At 42.4% G+C, this 12,918-nt stretch overlaps 1 protein-coding gene across 1 annotated transcript in view; it reads right to left on the reverse strand.

The window, feature by feature from the left end:
* SFMBT2 (Scm like with four mbt domains 2) overlaps nucleotides 1-12,918 on the reverse strand; it is a 158,446-nt gene that overhangs the window by 80,769 nt on the left and 64,759 nt on the right. The window contains exons 5-7 of the mRNA XM_084783978.1: nucleotides 10,720-10,808; nucleotides 8,606-8,852; nucleotides 2,653-2,750 (exon numbers count right to left, since the gene is read on the reverse strand). Coding sequence (XP_084640104.1) covers nucleotides 2,653-2,750; nucleotides 8,606-8,852; nucleotides 10,720-10,808 — 434 coding nt within the window. The remainder of the gene's footprint in view (nucleotides 1-2,652; nucleotides 2,751-8,605; nucleotides 8,853-10,719; nucleotides 10,809-12,918) is intronic.

Raw genomic sequence — 12,918 nt, forward strand, 5'->3', positions numbered from 1 at the left:
TCACCCCTGTCCCCTCCCTCCCTTCCCTCCTCCTTTTCTCTCCCTCCTCTCTCCATAGTCCTTTCCTGTCCATCATCCACCCACACCCCCATCTACTTCTCCCTACCCCCCAAGTACAAAGATTACAAGTGTGCGCCTCCACGTCACCCTGTTTTACACAGGTCCTAAGGGACTCAAACTCAGTCCATGGCAATTTGTTACAGTAGCATTAAGAAGCAAACTTCTCAAGACTTAAAAATTAAATATGGACCTCATCCAAGTAAGGTTGATTATCGCTTCCTTTTCTCTCCCATCAGGTGACATATAACACGGCTAATCGGTGCAGCCAGCTCTCATTTGTGAAGCGTCTACCCCATGTGCCACTGCCTTCTGCTGAGCCCCCAAAGCAGTACTTAGTACTCACTTTTAAAGCAACGCTTAGCTACAGCAAAACATTGACTAAGATGGTAATTCTGAGATAGCAATGTACAAAAAGGGTCTGAATTCTCATAGGATGAGTCGAGGGTGAGGAAAGAAGATGATCGTATTTTAGAAAATATAAACCAACTTAAATTAAATCCTGGAATCAGGGCAACAAGACATAACGGCCTTTTGCAGAGAGTAGCTGCTCAATAAATGTTTAATGAATCAGTCCCTTTTTAATTAAAAACAGATCGAGATTATTAATGTTTCTGCCTTTCAAGTCTCAGTATTCGCACTTTCTAAATACAGTTATATGTTCAATTAATCTATAAGTATATTAACTCAGAATTTTAAAATCTAGTAAGTTAAATGCATGTGGTCCATTCAAGAATCTGTTAACTTATTTGACAAATAGTTATTAAGTGCCAGGAATTGTTTCCAACCATGCACAAAGCATATAGCCGTTTCCTTCCTGGAGGTTCCAGTTAGGCAAAAAGGCATGGCTATTACATATAGAACCATACATGTGACCACATATTACTGGCATACGTGATACCACATGAGCTGATCATATAGCCTTGTCAAGGCTGGGGATTCAGGTAAAGAATCCTTCAGATAATTTATATTTAATACTGGAAGATGAGTAATAATTTAACAGAAATAACAACACAGGTACAAAGTGAGCTAGGAGAACATAAAACAGAGCCATGTGGAGGTACCCTGGGACCCCAAGGAACTCATCACGACACGACAATCCAAGGGGAAGCACCACACCAGATTTGACAGGCCTTGGAAAGATGAGGCATCAATGTTTAGCACAGAAAAAAGTAAAAATAAAGGGTTCTGACAACAACAGCAGCAGACTGAGGTGTCAAACCAAAAAACCCACCTTAAGTTCATGTCCCAAGCAATAAGCCCAAAGATCGTACAGAGGGGTTTTGCTTGTTCTGTTTTTAAGAGATGAGCCCTCTTCATAGAAAAAAAATAAAATAGCTAATGAACAACGGACCAATTTAACCAATTCAGCAAAACCAAAACTGACGCCTTCAGCAGAAAGGCCCAGAGCTAAGCCCATCAACAGTTCAGACTCCTCAGAAGACTCCGCAGCACCAGCTATGTCCGAAAGCAAAGGCAAGCAAGATCTCACGGAGTTAGTATGGACAGCAACAACCCTGGGACTCTCATGAGCTCTCCCCAGAAGACACCATCTCCCAGTCCTCTCAGAATAGGGGGGCAATGCTAAACTGGCCACATGATTTAGTTAATAGTGTGGCAATCCACTGCAGTTGAAATGAGTTTCCTACTCTATTCATTTCTGTGGGAGGACCTGGCAAAAGGCTGGATTGTAGCACACACTCCACAGTCTCATCAGCCGTTGAGAAAACTGAGTCTAAGAAAAAACCAATCAACCCTGCCCCTTTCTCTCCCTCCCTCCCTCCCACCTTCCCTCCCTCCCTCCCTCTCTCCTTCCCTCTCCCTACAGTCCTTCCCAGTCCATCATCCACCCACACCTCCCATCGGCTTCTCCCTACCTCCCAAGTACTAAGATGACAAGTGTGTGCCACCATGTCCCCTTACATGGGTCCTAAGGGACTCAAAATCAGGTCCTCCTGCTAGTGAGGCAAGTGCTTGACCCACTGAGAGAGTATTTACTTAAAAACTCAGTTTTAAAATAGTAAAGGGGGACAGACACGATTTCCAGAGTTTAAAATGGAAATGGTCAAAGCAGGGAGTGACCTAGCCACGGGACAAGATTTGCCATACAGCAGGTTTTCCTTTTCTTTTTCAAGTTAGTGTGTGATATATGTGTACATAGTATGTATGTATGTATGACAAGCACATGTATGTGTTCCCATGTGTGTGCATGCAGGCATATTCACACCATAGTACCCCTATGCAAACAGGAAGACATCCTCAGGTGTCAGGCCAGACAATGACCCTTGCTCACAGTGCCATAATGCCAGGTTAGCTGGCCCATGAGTTTCCTGAAATTCTCCTGTGTCTGCCTCCCATCTCACCATAGCACTGGAATTACAGACATGCAGTAACACATATGTGTTAGCTTCTACATACATGATGGGGAATCCAAACTCAGGACCTCATGCTTGCCTGACAAGAGCATCACCCACTGAGCTCTCCAGCAGTTTGGTTTATAATTGAAAAGAGGGAGGAGGATGGAGAGAGGGGAGGGAAGGAGGGAGAGAGGGAGGGAGGGAGGGAGGGAGAGAGAAAAAAATAATCGCCACTCACCTTAAATACTTCCATTGGAAGAGGAGATTCTGCAGCAACAATTAGAGATTTTTCTAGAGAATATTTCCACTCAGAAGTCCTCCTCAGAGGATAGAGTTCTGTATCAACAGCAAACCACAGAGAAGTTAAGGGCTGTAGCTGTGTTCGATGGCTCTTTACATACTAGCTTGCCGTGCTCCTAGGGTACCACAGCACCAGGCGGCAAGTGTCAGCATTCACAGTCCCCACAAGCAGCCACGTGCTGAAGGGGTTCTCTGAAATTAACGAGCAGCTGTCAGGAATGGAGACTCCTTAACAGGGCTCTTCCTCAGGGAACACTCATGTGCATTCTGTGGGTCTTCTATTAGTAATTTAATGGCATTAATCACATTAGCAAGACCTTCCATCATCTACAGCCATGATTCTATGCGTCACCTAAAACGTCCTCCCACTGATGGAGAAGCCACTCTTTGATAAATGGTTAACCCCCTGTCCACCACCTACAGTTATTGTAACACTTTTCCACTAAATCTCTAAGCTCTCGTATGCTTGAAAAAAAAATAGTCCGTAATAAGTCAGAAGAATTATTAAGAGGTAAATTAAAATTTACAAACCAGTTTTATATTTATACTTGAAACGTTCCTAACATGCCACATGTTGCCCATATTTCCCCCCCAGGCTTTGGGGGAGGGGAAGATTTACACGCAGAGGCTAGACAGTCTGCATGCAAAATTAAAAGGGGAAAAAAAACTGTTGAGGACTGTTTTCCACGTATTGCTGAAACTGTAGGGGAATTTTATGGCCTGATCACCACAGATTTAAGGCCTTATCAAAATAGGATTTGTGGAGGCTCTCACTGGAAGTTGATGTGTTTATATCTTTCCTATATCAGCCCTTGCTGCCTCAGACAGACTGCTAGAATATGATTATGAATTTAAGCACACTTAAAAGGCAACATTAAACCTTCGAGCTATATTTTTAATTTCTTGCATGTCTGCTTTTAAGTATGAAGCCATATATTTGGATCCCTGCAGCTTGTAAGCTCACCTTGAGCTTGAAGCTCCTCTGTTTTAGCAGTTTCTTTGGTATTTGTGGGGTATAAGTACAGTTGGTGAAGATCTTACCAGACTAAGCCAAGCTCCCAGCACACTGTCTGCCATCCTTACACAGAAGAGAGGGGAGGGTTCTCAGACACAGCACCTTCTCTTTATCTAATACTCTTTCTAGCATTCCACATAGAACTTTCTGTCTCCAGCAGAATTTTCTCCCAATCATCTGGCATTTTTATGTAGTAACAAAAGTATATGTGATTTTTCCTTAGCAGTGGCACCCTTCCCTTGGTGTTGTCCACCTGAACTGTGTGCTAACATAAACCCTTCATTCCTGAAGTTGCTTTTCTTGAATGTTAATGTCATAGCAACGAGAAAAGTTGGGTCTACCACCACGGCAAGGCACTCTCTTTTCTGCAAAGGTAAAACTCACTTGGGGTGGGCTTCTCTACCACCCGTGAAGATGAAATACCTCTGAGATGCAATACACAGAAAACAATGTCGCCTGTGTGTGTTTAGGGAGACAGAGCCACCCTGGGCACGCCAGCGAATTTATGGACAATAAACAGCTCCATTAAAAGGGCATAAAACATGTTCTCAAAGTGACCTGCACTGCAGGGAATTTAACCGTGTTCATCAAACTCCATTTACTGGTCGTGGGAAGTCATAAACAATTAAAACAATGGCCCAGCCCCATCAGTAACCAGGAGCCTATAGGAAAGTGAGGGGAATCCCCCTTTATGCATAAGTTTGGAAAGTTCTGGTAGAAAGAGTTTCAGGAAGCAACCGTATCACCATAAATAGACAAACAACCATAAGTAAATGGAGCCTTGGGGAATGGCCTCTTTTTTTAGGTGTCTATCCACTGGCCACAATTTGTTCTTCCTTCTCCAACAGGTCCATACCAGTGAGGACAGATGGACCAATGGTTGTTAAGAGATAAGGAATATTGGAAAATATTATTATGAAGCAAATCTGTGTCCTCCTGAATGCCTACGTAGCCCCTCGAATCTCCAGTGTGACATCTGGTGGTGATGAGGGTTCCCTTGAGAGAACTGGTGGACTCTGACTGACTCAGTGGAGAGCCAGCTAGAAGGCAGCCATTTATAAGTCAGAAACGGAGCCCTCACCAGATCCCACACCGGCTAGCACCCTTGTTTCAGCTTTCCAAACTTTAGAACCGGGATAAAATAAATGTCCACTGTCTAAGCAACCCTGACTCTGGTGTTTTGTTTTGGTAATGTAAGAAAATGATTCCCAACACACCAGCTCTTCTGAAAAAAGAAAACAGTTTGAGGCAAGAAGCATTTCAGCTCTTTCCAGAAATTTCCTGATTCCAGGATATACCTAACACTTAAAAAATTGTTGAAAGGGTTGATTTCTTTTTGAAAGAAATTAAAATTGGAGAGGGTTTAAAAAAAATGTCTGGACATAGAGAAAATGACAGAATTTTGTTTCCTTTGCTTCTGTAAATTTGAAACATCTGTTATGTCTTCTAAACATCCACATGCAACAAAGCAAGTGGAGTTTCTCAACCTGCCCCTGACTAGACAGCCTCCATGGAAAAGCCAAGATTAGCCACAACTCTCCGATGTGCTCTAAGTCAGATGTTAATAATTGGGTGTATCTCACTCACTCAGCAGGATGGCACAACCACTCCCCTGCTGCAGGGCGAGGCACCTTCATTTGCTTTCCGTCTTCTCTCAAGGACCAGAGTGCCGGGAAGCCATGAATGCCCTACAACGCTAGATCCTCACAGGTGGACAGTATAAAATCCAGATCTTAAAAAGTCTCCAGGGAGTGGCTTCTCCACCAGTTCTACTAATTCTTTCTGTTTTCCCTGTTCATCCCTGAACAATAGAGGAAGAAAGTGTCCTTGAAAAAGTAAAAGGCAGAAGAAACTCTAACGGGAGCATGTGTGCAGCAGTGGTGACAGGGCCAGTGACACGCAGGGCAAGGGAATGTCAGCAGTGCATCTGCTTCCAAGCCCTCCTCTCCACATGCACACGTACAGTCTCCAGTGTTTTCCCCAATGCCACCACTGCACCTTCACTTCTCTCCCTCACAGTTTAATGCTGAGTAATTTTGTATCGTATCAGTGTCTGGGAATTTTTTTTTTAAATCAGCCTAATATTTTTCTATACCTCCTGAAATTTTATTCATGATGCCATTTCAGTTCAGGAAATGGTGCTACCATTTAAGTGGCACAAGGTTACCCTGGGATTTGAAATTAATTTACACAAATCTAACCTATCAGGCTCTGTTCCCATGTGTAAAATCGGAGTAATAATTGCCTCTTTTCCTGGCGGGCAATGTTTTGCTGAATGAGGTAACAGAATCCAGTTTTCATCCTGTAACTACTATATGTGAGTGACACTTTGCCTTTCCCTATGCCACATACAACCATTCACACCAACACTTTAAATGTTGGGGAAATAAACGCTTTTCCAGTCTTTAGAGAAACTCTTCAACTCTCCTGGGAAACCAATGTATGTCCAGAGAATTCTAAGAAAGCACAACTTGTTCACACATTGTAAAGACAGAAGTAAGGTGCATGACAATGACTCATAAGCAAGTGTTTTTTTAAATACAGAGAATTTTTTTCCACTCAAGCTTTTGAGTTTTCCTCCTGGGATTTCATAGAAGGGGTAAAATGCAAAGAACATAAGAAGCGACTGGAAATTCTTCGCTTTACTATAAATCCTTGCACTGGCAAGGAGAAGTTCCTTGTAGAATTTATAAAGCAATTAGGCACTGGCCTGAGATTTACACAGCCACCTTTCTCCACAAGTAAATTTTTCCTGCCAGGTTATGAATCCCCAGGCAAACTTGAGCTCAATCTTTTCTCACAGCATGGACAAAGCCTTTGTTTGTTATCACCCCAAATGCTTAAGGTATAAAAGGATTTCTTGGCTGCTTCTCAAAATGTCGACAACAACAATGCGGCTATTATAAAATACCAGGTTATAGGGCTATCCGCCTGTCAGATTTAACACAGATGCAAACACACAGAGTCCAGAACCAGGAAATGTTCCACAATCAAAGCCCTTGAGTGACAGATAAGGTAAATATAACTTGTCACGTTCGTGTACACAAGACTCACACTGGCAACCAATACAGGAGCAATTTTAATAAAGCTGCGAACTAATTACTTACTCTAAATATCCCTGTAAGGCTGGCCACAAAATAAAATTCTGTCAGAAGAAAATATTTCTTCCTTGACATGTTTAAGTGCATTAGCAATGTGACTGTGTTTGTTGATGGTTTTTTTCAGCTGGTAACAGTAGTGTGGGTCCACAGGAGCAATGAGCTGTGCCGGGCCTGGGACCTGGGAATTTCAGTCTCAACACCCAGGCTACTCCCTAACGGGTTGTGTGTGTGTGTGTGTGTGTGTGTGTGTGTGTGTGTGTGTGTGTGTGATGAAGAAGCAGCTTGACCTCAGTCACAGGTCTGTCAACGGCTGTAGAAAGAGATCCACACCAAACATATACCACATTTTTGGAATCAAAGTAAACAACATAACAGATGTAGAATCAGGCTGGAGAGATGGCTCAGCGGTTAAGAGAGACACCTGCTCTTCCAGAGGTCCTGAGTTCAATTCCCAGCAACCACATGGTGGCTCACAACCATCTATAATGTGATCTGATGGTCTCTTCTGCACATAGAGCACTCATATACGATAAATAAAGAAATCTTTAGAAAAAACAGATGTGGAATCACCTGAAACACAGCAAATATTTAAGAATGATTATTTTGTAAATATGAGATTTTTGACTCTTACATCCATCAGAGGCAGAATGTACTGCCCTATCCGATTAAATCTATGCAAAGCCATTTGCCAGTAGACTTGAAGTTACCTACAATTGACAACTTGGCAGGGGAAAAGATAAAAACAAATTAATCCTTCGCTTTTGTTTCCTAGTCAAAATTAATTATGTAATGATTAGCAGGTGGTATGGGATTTGGGTGGATGATTGGAAAAATAGAAAAACGAAAAATTATAGATAAATGATAGATAGATGATAGATAGATAGATAGATAGATAGATAGATAGATAGATAGATAGGACTGGGTGATATATGCTTGCATTAAGTGAGTGGATGAAAAAAGAGGATGGGTAGATGGGAGGATGGATGTATCTGAGCAAATGAATGGGTACAGATGGATAGAGAGAGCAATGGACTGGTCAGGATGAGTGCAGAAATGGACATACGGTGAGTGGTAAGAGGGAGGGTGGAGAACTGGAAGCATGTGGGTAAATGAATGGGTACAGAAGGATTGATGGGTGCTGGAGAGATGGCTCAGTGGTTCAGAGCACCACTTGCTCTTCCAGAGGTCCTGAGTTCAATTCCTAGTAGTCACATGTTGGCCCACCAACCATCTATACTATGATCTGATGCCCAATTCTGGCATGCAGGGATACATGCAGCTAAAGCACTCATATGCATTAAATGGCAGATATGCATAAATGGTATGCATCAATAGCTGCATACATGGGTGGGGGCGGGGCAGGAGGATTGATGGATGTGGAACGAAGAACGGGTGGATTGCTGAACAGAGAACAATCAGAAAGATGGGCAAGCAAACAGATTGTGGAATATGCTCCCAGGGCTGCAGTCTCTTTAAAAAAAAACAGGAGAGACTATGCTAGAATCCCAAACTATCGTCCCTTTCGTTTCTGAGCCAATGACATCAGAGGAAACAGACCAGCTTCCTGAGTCCCATGTCACCACTTTCTCCTTTGAGAATGCTTCTGATCGGCATCTTAAATTTTGTTCTCTATACAAAAGACCCTGAAATTAATGCACTTAAAATCCACACACTGGCCTATAAATGGCACATTAAGGGATGCATCCCAAGACACAGCCATGGGAGTTTGGTACCTCTGCCCAAGCGTGTGACAGAGAGAAAACTTCTGCTCTTACCTGAGGGTGGATCCATTCTGTATTTATGCTCTTGACACCAACCAACTGGTCGAAGTCTGTAATCCAAGTAAAACAACCACTGGTCATAGGATTCAGTGTCCTCCAATCCCACATAGCGTAGGCGTAATCTTCCTCCGACATTTTCAATCACACTAACTATCCAGTACTGAAAGGGGTTCTGGGAGTCCTGAAGCTCTAGTAAGGAACCAACTGTAATGAGGTCTATTGGGCCTTTCCCTCGCAGAGGCTGTTTAAACAGAAGCAAAACTTCGTATTTTAAACTTGATTTTAAGGATCTCATGGAAACAGATGACAGTAGAAGATAATATTATTTTTTCCCACACCATCATCCACGCTACTGCCAAGCAGTCTGGCAACCCCATCATCTGCACAAGCATCACACGCCCCCAGCTCCCACTTCCCTTCCCTCCCTCACACACAGCCACACACCAACACCATTTCCCAACAACAACAACAAAATCACAAGTAAATAGAAAATAACAGTTTATGTTAACATTTTATCAAACAAATTAACTTTCCCAAATAAAAGTGCATGTTAGAAATTAGTATATTGTTAAGTATAATTATACTCAGACGCACCAAACTCAGAGCTCGAACAACTGATAACAAAATGTCTATTTTTCAAATTGACAGATTTACCTAATACAGGGCTTCTTTAAGAGAAGCCGACCTTTACAGTGCCATCTAGTGCAGCCAGAACCTTGTCATACAGAGACCAACTGAATGAGTGCTAACGTGTACAGGTGACATGTCTAAATCATGTTTGTGCTCATCTGTTCCATTTCTGTTTAAATGCATGTATGTGGGGGGGGGGGGTCAAGAGCACAGGTGCACAGACCTGTGCATCTGTGGGGGCCAGAGGACAAGCTCAGATGCTGTCCCTCAGTCATCACCCACCATTTTTGAGATGAATGGGGTCTCTCTCTCTCTAGCCTGGAACCTCAGATTAATCTAGGCTGGCTTGCCTGTAAACCCCAGGCCTCTGCCTGCCGCAGCTTCCCCAGCATTGGGATTGCAAGAGGAGGCTATTTTTCCCTTTAACATTTGGCTGTATTGTGTGAAGTTATCCTACTACTTAACCTAGGCACTGGTGTGGGGCATACAGTACTACCCTTTCTTAGAAACTTTCTTGGCATATGAAGAGTGTCTCTTTAGCTAGGTTCTTCCACAAATATGTTTAACAGTTAACACGGTAAGGCTGCTCATCCCTCTGAAAAGATGATTAATCGTCATTGCAGTCACTTAACCCAGTGATTAGAAAGAGCCATTAAGATAAACATATCAAGAAAAATCATTACAAAACACTTGTGAATGCTATATCAATGGTCCTAATATTAGCACTGTTGGCAAGGAGGAAAATTAAGGTTAATAATAATAATAATAATGATAATAGAAATCCACAACTTCTTCCCACATCGGGTTCCCCTTTCCTAGGGTACCCTTGAGATAGAGTGAGTAATTTAATAGTTACATATGACACACTGCCGTTGTCTTCCTGTTCAAGTACATATAAGAATTATTAGCATTTCCTTATAACATTTTAAAACAAGCCATTAAGATGAGATTAAATTCTTCTGCTTCTTTGCGTAAAATCTGCCTGAGCTGCATTCAATCCAGTGAGTCGGCCATGTTTGCTCTTGTCTTATGGAGAAAGCTAATCGATAGCCCTCGGTAAGACATAGGTGGGAGATCATGGAGTTGTTATGCACCCGAGATGAGCAGTGAGTGGTGCCACTTATGAACGGGCTCCAGGAGACCATAGGAAGCACATAAACATGCTTAGTCATCACCTGCCACAAAGTGGTCCTACAAGATAAGGCTTAAGGAAAATGGGAAGACATCCTGAAACGCAATTTTAAAATGCACTCGAACATTTCCCATTTACTGATTATAACACAGGAAAACAGCAGTCAATACCACTCAAATGCATCACCTATGTAACTCAGTATGAAAAAGGAAGTTACGCTGTGGGAATAAAAACATCAGTGTCCGCATGTTTCCGCAGAAGGATATAGGCAAACGTGCTGCTAGGTTTGAGATCACTGGACCAGGGTTCTGCAGGGCTACAGTAGGTGAGAAACAGCAATACATACACCTTCCAGAAGGCTTGCAGGGGCTGTTCGAGAACCAGTCAAATCACGAATGAGGAATTCTGTCCAGTCTGTATACTTCTCTTTGATTGCTAGCAAGACAAGAAAGAAAGAAACAAACAAACAAACAAAAACACTTCAGCACATCAGTGGAGTATCAAATGCTCAAAAATCATTGCAGTTTTCTGTATGCTGATGTTATTTCAGTATTTTTTTTTTCTGAATCTTATGCCTGGGTCCTCCGGAAAAGCAGCCAGTGCTCTAAGCACGTAGCAGCCTCTCCATCCCTGAGAAAACTGAACTTTGCAATAACAGCAAGCAGCAGCTTTTGAAATGTCAGAAAAGGATTTTAAGTACTGACTTAGTTAAAGGAAAGAGGCAACGGTGCTGGGTGACATGGCGGTGAATACAAGAACTTCTTCCTTCTAAGATGAGGACTACAGAGGTCTTTCCCATAAAGACTTCTAAAGATGAATTTGCATTGATATTTTCATATTGGTTTTAAAACAGGGCAGACTTTCAAATGACTCAAAAGGATTGAGACTTCCACTGTATACAAATAGTCTATACCACATACAGTGAGTGACCAATTGTATAGATACAAATATTCTTAGCTGAGCCTGGTGCCACAGGCCTGTAATCCCAGTTACTCAAGAGACTTAGGCAGGTAAATCACAAATTCAGGGCCTTCCTGGTCCACAGAGTGAGATCAAGGCCAGCTGTGGCAATTAAAAAGACCCTTGTCTCACATGCAGAAAACCCTAGGTCCAATCTCTAGTAAAACAAGTAAAATAAGTAAATATTTAAAAACAAGTAAAATTCTTTAAAGAAAAATACAAGGACCGCCTAATAATCATTGGTGGTGGTCTCCTCCCCTGATCCTAGTTGGTGGTGTGCTAAAATTGCTGCGTATTATCAAGGCTACTCCCAGGTTTATCTCACAAGAAGAAAACCCACCAAGGAAAGGGTCTTCCTAAAGGGTGCACAGACAGGACCGAGGGCATCTCTGTGCGACAAGGCATGGAGACTCATAGGCCTTCTTCTTTGTAAGGGCTTGGTCCATGGACCCGTCTTCCTTTCCTCTCTTTGCTGAAACCTCTTTCTAAATTCACCACATCTGAGGCTGTGAAATTTACCCCCAACCACAGTGAGCACAGCAGACACCCCGCTGGACAACCCTGTCTCCAGTAAGTCTACCACCAAGTGAAGATACTTCAAAGAAGAGAGACCAACAGTGCCAAATGCTGCTGTCAGAAAGGGATGAAGTCTGAAGCTAGACCATGTATTTTTATAACACTGTTTGTCTAGGCTTAACGCCCATGAGCAAGGCAGCAAAGGATTTGCTAGATGCTGGCAACCTCTACTCCTAAGTCATTCTCACCACTTAAGCTCTGATCATCATCAGTAACATAGGCTTCTTTCTCTCTCCACTCTTGACAGTATTTTATAGGATAGACTTCACGGAACTCACCAAGGTCAAGCACATAAAACTATGGGGGTTTTATGTTCATTTGATTTCACAGATTATCATTATTAACATAATCATAAGACGACTCAGGGTCCCTCCTGGGAGTCCCCGTCTCACATCTAAGGTATGCTTCTTTGTAGATTCTTCTTTTCAAAGGATAGTTCATTGATCAAGTGCTTTCCATGCACACATGAAGTTCAGATCTCTGCACCAACCTAAAACACTAGCATGGTGGTATTCCCCTGTATCTCAAAGCTGGAAAGGCAAACACAGGGGATCCTTGGAGCTCGTTGGTCAATAAATATAGCCAAATCAGTGAGCTGCATTTTAGCATGCACACACTAATTTTTTAAATTTAAAGAAATAAATATTTAAGAAAAGGGTTTACTTACAGTGATCAACAGTTGTTAGGCTAAAAGGCACAGTAAAAATTTTATTAAAAGGGCTGGAGAGATGGCTCAGCAGTTAAGAGCACTGCCTGCTCTTCCAAAGGTCCTGAGTTCAATTCCCAGCAACCACATGATGGCTCACAACCATCTATAATGAGATATGGTGCCCTCTCCTGGTCTACATGTGTATATGCAGGCAAAACATTGAATACATAATAAATAAATATATCTTTAAAAAAAAAAAAAGAATACCCTTCCAGAGAGTTGTCTATGTCCCCTTCTCTACCAGAAAAATTTCCCTATAGGTCTTTTATTCATTCCCAGAGCAGAAAACTGCTGAGCAGG

Source organism: Acomys minous, assembly GCF_964271855.1.
Source record: "Acomys minous genome assembly, chromosome: 5".
Taxonomy (NCBI): Eukaryota; Metazoa; Chordata; class Mammalia; order Rodentia; family Muridae; genus Acomys; species Acomys minous.